The sequence below is a fragment of the Limulus polyphemus genome, unplaced genomic scaffold (assembly GCF_000517525.1).
Source record: "Limulus polyphemus unplaced genomic scaffold, Limulus_polyphemus-2.1.2 Scaffold7645, whole genome shotgun sequence".
NCBI lineage: Eukaryota > Metazoa > Arthropoda > Merostomata > Xiphosura > Limulidae > Limulus > Limulus polyphemus.
The window spans coordinates 21,886-35,977 of record NW_013673255.1 but is presented as its reverse complement, the minus strand read 5'-3'; the positions used below and the strand labels follow the sequence as shown (position 1 = coordinate 35,977).

The following is a 14,092-nucleotide window of genomic DNA, read 5'->3' as shown; positions in this document are numbered from 1 at the left end:
CTAGGTTCAACCCATTTTCCACCTCATGCAAGCGCTCTATTAACGCTGACTTGACTTTAATCTCACAATATGTATTATAATTTAAGCCTTACTCTTTTTCACATATTCTATTTTATGGCAGATGGAATAATTTTTATAGGCTAGGCCTACTGTTTGCTTTTTCACACACGACAATTCTAATTCTGCATATATTTCTTTTGTGTATGAGGTTAAATACATGATGCATTAGTAGATGCATAGTTAATGACCTATAACTAAATAGGCCTATAATGTTATATTCTAAATTAAATGTTAACTCAAACTTACCAAAAAAATGTCAAGCCTGGGTGGAATTTATTCGTGTAGTATATATGTTAACGATAAAATTACCGGTTCTGCTACCAGACGATAGACGCATATATCAACGAAAAACCGTCGCTTTGCACATCTTCACGAGAGGGAAGTGTGACCTGCACAGTGAAAGCGGCGGATTTTGAGTTTTATTTGTAAATTATCACTAGTAATACGGAGTGCAGAGGCGGAGCTTATACTACAATAAACTAATCAGAATGTATATTTTGTTATAAAGTGGAGAATCGAAGGTCTATACACATACATCATGCACGTTTTGCTAGAGATATTACAGTGTGTTACTGTAAAAACATTGCTTTTTCTCGAAGGATGTTGGAGGAAGAGATTAAAAACATTGAAACTTACACAACAACCCTTATTGCTGTAGTGCTTTTTAACGACAGTGTATCATCGAAATTTTATTTAAACAATTCACTGGAATAAGTAAAGAAAGTGTATTAAGTTAAATAATACAAAACTGTATTTTTGAAGTAAACTGAGCCATGTTAAACAATATACTACTGTAACTTTAAAACAAACAGCCGTGTCAAACAACATATTACTGTAATTTTAAAACAAACTGAGCAATGTTAAACAATAAACTACTGTAACTTTAAAACAAACTAAGTCCTGTCAAACAATATACTACTTTAATTTTAAAACAAACTGAGCCATATTAAACAATATACTACTATAACTTTAAAATAAACTAAGATATGTCAAACAATATACTACTGTATATTTAAATCAATTTCATTGATGAAATAAAAAAATACATTGCTTAAAGTTCGATTTTTTAGAATAAAACCACAATGGGCTATTTATTGTGCCTACCGCGAGAATCGAACCCCGGGTTTTAGGGGTTTACGTCCGTAAACTTACCGCTGTACGACCGAGGGTTAAAGTAAAGATTTCTCTGTCGTTAGACTTTTTCCAATACTTTTTTACTGTATGCTTCGAATATTTATTTGCTTGTGCAATTTGTGAACAAAGAGGTCTCCTCCCCTGAAATTCTAGCGAAGAGGTTGGTTTACTGTTAAAAACCTACACTTCGTGTTGCTAAGGTGACTATCATAGTGTAATGTGACTAGTAAAACATGTGTGTTATTGTAACAGATTTGTCCTATGTCACAGTCTTTACAATCCGGACATATTAACATGGAAATACAGTTTGTCCTATACAACAGTTGATAAACTCATTAATAGTAAACAATCTAAGAGTCGCGGGTTAGAATCTCCAGCACCGAACATTCCCGTCCTTTCAGCCGTGGGAGCGTTATAATGTTTCGATCAATCCCACTATTCGTTGGTAAAAGAGTAGCCCAAGAATTGTCGGTGGGTGTTGTTCACCAGTTGCCTTCCCTCTAGTCTATCACTGGTAAATTAGGGACGCCTCGGGAAATCCAAACCAAAACAAACGTATCTCCTTCACTGACTACTGTTTCTTTAGTGTTATTTTAAATATGTATAGTTTAAGAAAATATTTTAAATTTCAGATGAACGACACCCACGAAAATGTTACGTCATCAACTGAAACTGAAGATTATTGCATTGTTGGAGCCTTTGGAGCGTCAGTCGTCATAATCCTGTCGGTAGTTGGTAACCTGGCGGTGATCATAGCAATTATGACGACAAAGAAGTTACGGACACCATCCGACATGCTTATTTTTTTTATGTCACTAAACGATTTCCTATTTGTAGTATGTGTTATGCCGTTGTATGTGGATCCTATTCTGTACGGTAGGTGGCGTTTCGACAGTGGAAAAGTGGGGCCTGTGTGTCTGTTCAATGCTTATGGAGGAACATTTTTCCAGATGACTAATTTGTTTATTCTTGGGGTCATTTCGTTTAATAGATATATCACTGTCGTCCATCCCAAGAATTCTCAGAAGCTACTTACCATGACGACAATGCTTATTTCCATCATAATATGTTACCTTGTCCCTGTCTTGACATTTATTCCATCCTTTGCTGGTTTTGCAAAGTTTGAGTTCAACTTTCAGATCAAACGCTGTAACTGGAATCGACTAGAGTCAGACGTCGTTATTAACATTTTCTTCTTTGTTGGCTTCTTCATCCCACTCATCCTGATGCTTTTCAGCTACGCGAAGATTTTCATTGTCGTTCACAGGAGTCGAAGTAGAGTTCAACATGTCCATAGTCTAACGGGCATTCGGAGATCGCGAGTTTCAGATGGTGACAGTAGAGAGTTAAAGCTGACCAAAATGATGGCTACCATCTTCATTGCCTACCTCATCACCTACCTTCCCTGTACGATACTTGTGATTGGGCATTTGGAATTCATTGTCCCTCGTTCTCTTGTTCTATCTTCATACATTATGTTGTGGAGTGGTTCTTGGATTAATCCTGTCATTTACGGTTTGATGAACCAACGTTATAGAAAGGCCTACATATCCATGTTGGATTGTGGGTATCTCAAGAAGAATTCCAACCAGTCTCATCCATCGACTTAAAATATACTTACTAGATGAAAAAGAGGCATCAGACAGGCTAAAAAGAAATAATTCAGATTCTACTGACTAGATGAAACAGTTGTCTTTGAACAGAGAAAACACTCAATAATGCCATAAGCAAACTTTTGTACTATGTTATTATTTTTTGCTAAATAAAATAAAACGTGTTATGTTCCCAGGATACCATACTATCCAAATTCAAAAATTGATCTTCAAAAAGATAACCGTTCACCACTAAACTGGGAATAAAGTAACATATCTTTGTTGATGTTCCTCTCAAGTCACAGAATGAGATCTATACATATAAACAACAAAGTTACAACACTTAGAAAACAGGTTATTAAACATAATGAAACATTTAGTCACTAAGTCAAACTTATGTAATACAAATAACCAACAAAATTACAACGTCTTCTCTATTTAAATAACAGTTAACAACTATACCAGCATACACAAAATCATCTGACAAACCATTTAATAAGTTAATAACTTTAAACTATATCAACACACACCACATCATCTAGCAAACCATTTTACAAGTTAACAACTTTAAACTATATCAACACACACACCACATCATCTAGCAAACCATTTAATAAGTTAATAACTTTAAACTATATCAACACACACCACATCATCTAGCAAACCATTCTACAAGTTAACAGCTTTAAACTATATCAACACACGCCCAATCTGACAAACCATTTAATAAGTTAACAACTTTAAACTATATCAACACATACCACATCATTTAGCAAACCATTCTACAAGTTAACAACTTTAAACTATACCAACATACACTACATCTAGCAAACCATTCTACAAGTTAACAACTTTAAACTATACCAACACATACCACATCATCTAGCAAACCATTTAATAAGTTAACAACTTTAAACTATATCAACATACACTACATCTAGCAAACCATTCTACAAGTTAACAACTTTAAACTATATCAACACATACCACAGCATCTAGCAAACCATTCTACAAGTTAACAACTTTAAACTATATCAACACACACACCACATCATCTAGCAAACCATTCTACAAGTTAACAACTTTAAACTATATCAACATACACTACATCTAGCAAACCATTCTACAAGTTAACAACTTTAAACTATATCAACATACACTACATCTAGCAAACCATTCTACAAGTTAACAACTTTAAACTATATCAACATACACTACATCTAGCAAACCATTCTACAAGTTAACAACTTTAAATTATATCAACACATACCACAGCATCTAGCAAACCATTCTACAAGTTAACAACTTTAAACTATATCAACACACACACCACATCATCTAGCAAACCATTCTACAAGTTAACAGCTTTAAACTATATCAACACATACCACATCATTTAGCAAACCATTCTACAAGTTAACAACTTTAAACTATATCAACACATACCACAGCATCTAGCAAACCATTCTACAAGTTAACAACTTTAAACTATATCAACACACACACCACATAATCTAGCAAACCATTTTACAAGTTAACAACTTTAAACTATACCACACACATCATATCGTCTGCCAAACCATTTTACAAGTTAACAGCTTTAAACTATATCAACACACGCCCAATCTGACAAACCATTTAATAAGTTAATAACTTTAAACTATATCAACACACACCACATAATCTAGCAAACCATTTTACAAGTTAACAACTTTAAACTATACCACACACATCATATCTTCCGCCAAACCATTCATTCTATAAGTTAACTGTAATTTCGAAATAACTCTGCTTAGTAACCAGCCTGAATCTAGACTTCCATAACTTATACTTACGTCTTCTAACACCCAGGATTTTATTTCGTCTCCTCCTACCAAACCTCCCATGAATAGTGTATCTAAGTTCCAATGATTTTAAACACTTGAATCAGGTCTTTTTAAATATTTTGTATTTACTTCTAGAGCCATTTTTTTATTAAGCTTCTAGAACCACTATGTTGTATTGTGTACTAGAGCCACCTACACATTTTAAACATGTTGTTGTATTATGTACTAGAGCCACCTATACATTATGAACATGTTATATTATGTACTAGAGCCACCTATACATTACGAACATGTTTTTGTATTATGTACTAGAGCCACCTACACATTTTAAACATGTTATATTATGTACTAGAGCCACCTACACATTTTAAACATGTTTTTATATTATGTACTAGAGCCACCTACACATTTTCAACATGTTGTTATATTATGTACTAGAGCCACCTACACATTTTCAACATGTTGTTATATTATGTACTAGAGCCACCTACACATTTTAAACATGTTGTTATATTATGTACTAGAGCCACCTACATATTTTAAACATGTTGTATTATGTACTAGAGCCACATACACATTTTAAACATGTTGTTATATTATGTACTAGAGCCACCTACATATTTTAAACATGTTGTTATATTATGTACTAGAGCCACCTACACAGTTTCAACATGTTGTTATATTATGTACTAGAGCCACCTACGCATTTTAAACATGTTGTTATATTATGTACTAGACCCACCTACACATTTTAAACATTTTCTATTAAGTTCTAGTGTCAGCTGTTTTCGAAGATTTAGAAACGTGCTTTTAACTGAATAAATATGATTAATATTCGTAGTTATTTTCCCACAAAATCTCCGTGTTTATTTGTATTCCAAGTTCTGTGGTACATTCTGTGGTTAATAATGTGAAGTGCAACACCTTCCCGTTAACACAGTTGAAACCAAGTTCTGTGGTACATTCTAGGGTTAATAATGTGAAGTGCAACACCTTCCAGTTAACACAGTTGAAACCATGTTTTGTGGTTAATAATGTGAAGTGCAACACCTTCCTGATAACACAGTTGAAACCACAACCAGCCAACTCTTCTAGATAAAATACATCATATAGACGTTACCCCTTAATAAAAGCACAGCCAGCCAACTCTTCAAGATAAGATACATCATATAGACATTACCCTTTAATAAAAGCACAGCCAGCCAACTCTTCAAGATAAGATACATCATATAGACGTTATCCTTTAAGTAAAGCACAGCCAGCCAACTCTTCAAAATAAAATACATCATATAGACGTTACCCCTTAATAAAAGCACAGCCAGCCAACTCTTCAAGATAAAATACATCATATAGACGTTACCCCTTAATAAAAGCACAGCCAGCCAACTCTTCAAGATAAAGTACATCATATGCATGTTTCTGTATTAACGCAATCGAACAGAGTTTTTGAATTAACACTGTTAAATGGAGATTGTTTGTTAATTAACACAGTTAAATATAGTAGTGATTGTGTATTAACACAGTTAAATATAGTGTTGATTGTGTCTTAACACAATTAAATAAAGTAGTGATTCTGTATTACTATTTTAACTAAAGCAGTGATTTTGTATTGAAAGGTTAAATAAAGTACTATTTCTGTATTAACACAATTAAGTAAGATATGCTTCTGTATCAATATAGTTAAATAAAGCAGTTATTCTTTATTAACAAATTAAAATAAAATAAAGAATCTGTAATAACACTGATAAAGTGCCGTTTCTTAATTATATAAAAAGCTGGAAGGTAAAAAATGGAAGATATGTGTTGTGTGTCATACCATAAGACGTTTCAGACTGCTAATAAACAACGACTATGTTACAATAAGCAACAATGACTATTACAGTTAGTAATAATGGTTTATTAAAGAAGAAAACAATACCTTTATTACAGTAAGCAACAATGATTGTATTGCAGTAAGCAACAATGCCTTTATTACAGTAAGCAACAATGACTGTATTGCAGTAAGCAACAATGACTTTATTACAGTAAGCAACAATGATTGTATTGCAGTAAGCTACAGTCAATATTACAGTTAACAACAATGACGTTATTACAGATAGCAACAATGACGTTATTACAGTTAACAACAATGACTTTATTACAGTATGCAACAATGATTGTATTACAGTTAAAAACAATGACTTTATTACAGTATGCAACAATGATCGTATTAAAGTAAGCGACAATGACTATTACAGTTAGCAGTAATGATTTTATTAAAGAAAAAACAATAACTGTATTGCAGTAAGCAACAATGACTTTATTACAGTAAGCAACAATGATTGTATTGCAGTAAGCTACAGTGAATATTAGAGATAGCAACAATGACGTTATTACAATAAGCAACAATGGTTGTACTGCAGTAAGCTACAGTCACTATTGCAGTAAGCAACAATGACTTTATTACAGTTAGCAACAATGATTGTATGACAGTAAGCAACAATGACTTTATTACAGTAAGCAACAATGATTGTATTGCAGTAAGCCACAGTGACTATTGTAGTAAGCAACAAGGACTTTATTACAATAAGCAACAATGGTTGTACTGCAGTAAGCTACAGTCACTATTGCAGTAAGCAACAATGACTTTATTACAGTTAGCAACAATGATTGTATGGCAGTAAGCAACAATGACTTTATTACAGTAAGCAACAATGATTGTATTGCAGTAAGCTACAGTGAATATTACAGTAAGGAACAACGATTTTTACAGTTAGCAACAATGACGTTATCACAGTTAACAACAATGACTTTATTGCAGTATGCAACAATGATTGTATTAAAGTAAGCGACAATGACTATTACAGTTAGCAGTAATGATTTTATTAAAGGAAAAACAATAACTGTATTGTAGTAAGCAACAATGACTATTAGAGTTAGCGACAATGACTTTATTACACTAAGCAACAATGATTGTATTACACATAATATATGTTCTATACATAAAGGATTGTTGTTTATAAATACTACTTGTAATATATGTTTTATATATAAAACGTTGTTGTTTATAAATACTACTCATAATATATGTTCTATACATAAAGGATTGTTGTTTATAAATACTACTTGTAATATATGTTTTATACATAAACGGTTGCATCGGATCTCTTTTCACGCACACTATTGTCGTTTATTGTAACAAAGTCACTGTTACTAAGTTGTTGTTTATAAATACTACTTCATAATATATGTTCTATACATAAAGGATTGTAGTTTATAAATACACTACTTGTAATATATGTTTTATATATAAAAGGTTGTTGTTTATAAATACTACTTGTAATATATGTTTTGTACATAAAGGATTGTTGTTTATAAATACTACTCATAATATATGTTTTGTACATAAAGGGCCTTTTATATATAAAACATATATTATGAGTAGTATTTATAAACAACAACCCTTTATGTACAAAACATATATTATGAGTAATATTTATAAACAACAACCCTTTATGTACAAAACATATATTACAAGTAGTATTTATAAACAACAATCCTTTATGTACAAAACATATATCATGAGTAATATTTATAAACAACAACCCTTTATGTACAAAACATATATCATGAGTAGTATTTATAAACAACAACCCTTTATGTACAAAACATAAATTACAAGTAGTATTTATAAACAACAACCCTTTATGTACAAAACATAAATTACAAGTAGTATTTATAAACAACAACCCTTTATGTACAAAACATATATCATGAGTAATATTTATAAACAACAACCCTTTATGTACAAAACATATATTACCGGTAGTATTTATAAACAACCAACCTTTATGTACAAAACATATATTATGAGTAGTATTTATAAACAACACTTTTGTTGGAATTTGTTTGGCCGCACAGGGACTCGAACTCTAAAATCAGCCCTTTATAGATTTCTGGTTATAATCCTGGTTCATGTATGTGAAAGACAGATTAGGGCATCGTTCATAGGTTTCCATATTATTATGCGTCATCTCTTAACCAATAGTAGCATGACATGCTCACGTGACTCCCTCTATATTCCTCTACCAAGTTTCACTTCGAAGTTTGGCAGAAGGCATGAGCACCGGAAAAGTGGGGAGGAAGGTAAGTACATATAGGAAATACACTTTCAGTATAGGAAATTTATATCTTAGATTAGCTAGAATCCCACATAGAAAAGGAGGGACCTATGCAAGGGAACGAAAGAAGTACCCCTGAACGTGTCTTAAGAATACCCCTGACCACGAGAGATATAGATCAGAAGAGGGGAACTGCACCATTTCTGAGCCAGGTATACTCTTCGCCCCTGTGTAGTGTGTGTAATGGACAAGGGTGGAAATTGTGAGGTGTAGAGTGGCTAGTGCACGTTGGACCATTCTCGGTAAATCAACTACATCCAAAACCTCTTCGCGGGATACTAACATCCCCACGGGGATAGGATGAGGATCATACCGTCTTCACCTCAAACCCAAGAATCGGGTATTCAGATCGGCACCAATTTTTGGGTATGCCACGAGGGTTCTCACCGTTTTATCGATCCCATAATAGATATACAGTATTGAAAGGATGTCGATCACATATAATCAACTCCCCTTGTGGAACACCCCATCTCTATGGTGGGCGTGTGAATCCATGGACAAGAGAGCGCAAGTCAACATGGCTGACACTGCAGATTTAGAGTTAAAGAATACCTGGTCAGACACCATTCTTTGCAAGTGGGATTCATGATAAAAAGAGAGAAAAAAGGCCCCTGAAAAAAATAAAAATGAAGAAAACTTACCATATAAAGTTGTCCCAAAGTCTGGATAATAGCCACAGATGGTTGACAAAACCCTGATGCAGAAGGAGGAGCAATACGAAGAAGATAGTGGGAGATGAATGTACTGGGAGTGTTCCATATGCTGGATTGTAGAATCTCCTCCATCGGACAATGAAGACGAGAAGCAAGAGAAAATGTGAGATATCTGACATGATGGGAGGAAACATAGAACAGTGTACGAGAGAAAAAATGCAGGAAAGAGTAGGCCAAACGAACCAAAAGGTGAACTCAATTCGTAAGGGTAGAAAGGGAAAGATCATGAAGCGAGGAGGATTGCCAGGGAATAAAAAGATGGTTGTGCATACCCCGAAAAATAGCAGTACATGCGATATAACAATGAAGGGCCCTGACTGGACACAGAAGTCTATCTGGATCCAGTATAGGGTAAAAATGTGATATAGAAGGAAGGAAAATAGGAAAAGGATGAAAAATTCTCCCAAGCCGTCGTGGTCTTAGAGAGAAACGAATGATTGGGATAAAAGAGAAGATGGGTTGAGCGATAAAAGGTACATGAAATTGGACCATCGATGACCACGGGCCAAAAGAAAGAAATAAGTTTTAAGGGACAGATGAAACAAGGAGCATGGAAATAAAGTGAGGCCATGGAGGATCACATTAATGTCCTAAACCGGAAGAGCAGGACACCTTGACAGCATCCGAATTCTGAAGGAACACATGAGCCCATAAAGACAGGATAAAAGAAACTCCTATGGTATCAGGAAAAATGGAAGGTATGGGATATCTAGAAAGTAAGGAGATCAATGACCCATGGTCAAACAGCCAGGCGAGAAATTTCAAAACACAAGCCATAGAAGGCTTGCTTGTTAGTAGAAAATCCCCTGTCAGCAAAAGACTTTCCACTTATGCTGGTATACTTCCATGGAAGATGGCCATAAGGAACGAGATAACAAGGAGGCGAATCAACATTTTGAAACTGAATTGTCTCACCAAGGACTGGACAAAAGTCAGGTATTAAGACAGAGGATGTGGAGATTTGGATGAAGAACATGGGATTGAAGTTGACAAAGAAGGGAGGGAGATAGTGAAAAAAGTACAGGTGGTGATAGGAGCAGACGTTGTAATCTGGGAAACCAAGGTTGTGCTGGCCAAAAGGGTGCAATCAGGAAGACTTGGCAAAAGGAATCACTCAACAATGCAACTAGATTGAAGGGTATACATAAAGATATTTGTGTGACCAATCTTGGCTGAAAGCATCGACTACCAAAGTCTTAAGATGTGGTATAGGTGATCAAAAGAGGGGCAACTTGGTATTCAGACCTGTGGTAAAAGTATCTAATTGGGAAGAACCCCAACAATGGCAAAGGTCTGAAAATGAGAGGATCTAATGCCCACTCTGTTGGATAGATTCGGTCTGGTCATGAAAGACGAGTGTGACGAGATTGAAAGCACCCTGCATATGACATGCAATAAGACGAATGTGATGTGCATGGGCTCAGTGTAAGAGATCCAACATCCACAAACAGAGGTAACTGGACAAGGTGCCTCATTGGTGGCTGATATGTGCCACCACCATAGAATTGCCCAAATGAACCATCACCTAATAATGACGGGCGAGAAGAAGGAAGTGGTGTAAAGCCTGATGTACTGCTAAAAGTTCGAGAACATTGATATGCAAGACTGTTTCATCCACAGACCAATGGCACAAAACTTCCTGGTGATTGATCCATTCTCCACAACCTTGATGGAATGCATCCATGAACAAATGTAGATCCAGACACGGGGAGGAAATGGCACACCCATCAACATGTGAGCTTTGTCCGGCCATCAGTGTAGATCATCTTTCAGGGAAGGAGAAAGGGAGATGGGGAAGAAAGATAATCCCGAGCACGGTTTCATCATTTGTGAAATGCCCATTGCAGGGATATCATGTGGGCACGACCGAGAGGGACAAGTGTAGTCATGGAGTACCACATTCCCAAAAGCAACAGAACCTCGTGAATAATAAGTGACTGAGCTGAGAGGGTGGTGAACTAAAATTTCCGTGGATCGAAGACAGAAAGGAGAAGGCAATGTTTGACTGAGATTGGTGTAAAAAACACCCAGATGGACAAGATATCGAGTGAATCAAAGGAATGACTTCTCCAATTTGAACAACAAGGCCACCTGAGCCACCACAGAAAGGAGCTGGTGAGTATGATTGCCCGATTCCTGTTTGTAATGATCCAGAAGGAGCCAGTCATCCATGTAATAATGAAATTGCAACCCCAGAACATGAAGATGACGAGCATATGCCTGGACTATGCGGCAAAACACATAAGGAGCTGATGCGGATCCAAAGGGCCCAAAATTGGTAAATCACCCCAAGATGGACAAACTGAAGATAAGGTTGAGGCTGCTCAGCTATCAGGATGTGGAGGTAAGCATTGAAGACATCCACTTTGGTCATCCATAATCCTGGTTAAAACACCCATCTCAGGGTGAGGAAAGACTCCATGGTAAACTTTGGGAGTGCGATGAAGCAGCTGAGGCAAAATAAATCGATAATCGGCCGCCAATCCTCGATTTTCTTGGGACTATGAAAAGACGGGAATAAAAACCCTGTAAGGTTGGTGAAACAGTTCGATTGCCCACTGCAAAATCAAATCTTGAGTTGCTTTGGACAGATGCTGGTATACTATGGGATCTTGAGGAATAGGAAAGGAAATGGGGCAAGGAGAAACAGGAGGAGGTGAAACTAGATAACAAAACCTTCTGAAAGAACCCTTATCACCCATTGATCATCGATGAAGGGATGCCAGCAAGGAAGAAACTCCAACAGTCACGTTCCCACCAGCCCTAAACCCACACGGTAGCCATTGGTACTGGTGGCAACGGATCTTACGTCATCGAGGAAATCAATTAAAAGAAGTACTCCAATTAGAAGGAATGGGTAAGGGTTGGGAGGATAAAGGATGGTAAACGAGAATAGGTGGAATATGAGGCTCTGACCGAAACAAACGAGCAACAAAGGACGTGAGAGTGGATTACTGATGGGCTGATGTAACCTGAGGCTCGATGGTTTCTTGAACTGTGCCTAAAACATAACATCTTAGAAAAGGAGCAAGATGTAAGTCTCATAAATAAGTTGAGGGTAATTGACCCGAGCCAATACAGCATCCCTACCAACAAGGTCCAAACAACAAAGAAACCACGTATGTAACGCCAGAACCGAGGACGAAGTGTGGGCTAATGTGGAAGAAAGAAGGTGCAGGGTATCCACAGAAAACCCCATAGGATTTCTGTGAAGATCCTCTGAGAGGAGATGTATGGAAGAAAGATACCATAGAAGGTTGGTTAGGGTAAGACGAAGGGGAGAATATTTGGCATCGGTAATACTAACACTAGATTCTGGAGCCACCTCCCACAGAGGTAATAGTTAACCCAATAACTGCTGATCCAAAAAGGGATAGTCATGATGGTAAGAAATGGTGGATTAATCAGAAGTTCTCGGAGGCATGGCATGCTCATCGCCTCTCTTAATTGTGAGAGAAATTGATCAGCATGTGCCCAAATATCTGGGGAGGGAGAAAATACCAAAAATGGTTGAGAAGAGGTTTCATGTAACAAAGAAAAGCGAGGCGAATAAGAGATAGGAGAAAGGGATAAAACATCACAAACCTGAGACACAACATCAGTGAAGACCGAATTATGCCTAGATGAATCCTCAGGTTTCAATTGGGAAGGAATAGCAAACTCTGGAGGTTTATTCAGGAAAGAGAGATGGTGTATTTGTTTATGGGTTATTTTATTCAGGAGGAAGGAACAGTGTATTTGTTTAGTGGTTATTTTATTCAGGAGTGAAAGATAGCATATTTATTTATTGGTTATTTTACTCAGGAGTGAGGAACGGTGTATTTGTTTGTTGGTTGTTTTATACAGGAGAGAGGGACGGTGTATTTGTTTAGTGATTACATTATGCAGCAGCGAGGGATGGCGTTTTTGTTTGCAAAATTTTGAACCAACAGACTAGAGTGTCCTCTCTCTGATGTAGGGCAAGCCAATCTCAAAGAGCAAGAAAATGCAGTATAATATTTTTATTGCTGTCCTTGTCCTATGCAGAAAACCTACTTCAACATAGCAGCAAGTTTGAATGTAAACTAATAAGAAGTAAGCAAGCTTTTTTTTTAACAAAAGCATTTAAAATTACTATGAATAAAGTTTTTTTTTTATTTGTTCACTTGTGTATTTGCTTTTCCTTTCCTGTACACATACAATTTATTCTTCATTTAACAGTTCTGAGCCTAACTTTATCTGTCAGAAAACAGTACCATAATACCACATTATTCCGAAAGAACCTATAAGGTACCCAAGTCTGGTTATTCCATGAATCTGTGGAGTACTTCACTAGACTGTGAGAGAACCTGTGGGTGTTATTCTTAGAATAAGTACAAAATTCCTGTATATTTTAGAAAAAAAAAGAAATATCTTGGATTAATTCCTTATTTTCATGTTCATCAAAGATTTGGTGTAGTTTTGTTCAATTATGGGCTTTTAGTGCTTTAATTAATGATTGTAATAGACTGAAGAACATATAGTGATAAATATTTATTTATATAAAATTACTCAAACTTACTCATCAACAAATGCAGCATTAATAAAGAAACAATTTATTTTTTACTTTATTCATAAAATACTAGGTC

At 35.7% G+C, this 14,092-nt stretch overlaps 1 protein-coding gene across 1 annotated transcript; it reads left to right on the top strand.

Annotated features, from left to right (window-relative positions):
* Positions 1 to 1,832: 1,832 nt before the first annotated feature.
* On the top strand, positions 1,833 to 3,156 carry LOC111089856 (G-protein coupled receptor moody-like). The gene has a single exon (XM_022403054.1). It carries the CDS (start codon positions 1,956 to 1,958, stop codon positions 2,802 to 2,804), a length of 849 nt encoding a protein of 282 aa, XP_022258762.1. The 5' UTR covers positions 1,833 to 1,955; the 3' UTR covers positions 2,805 to 3,156.
* Positions 3,157 to 14,092: the final 10,936 nt, after the last annotated feature.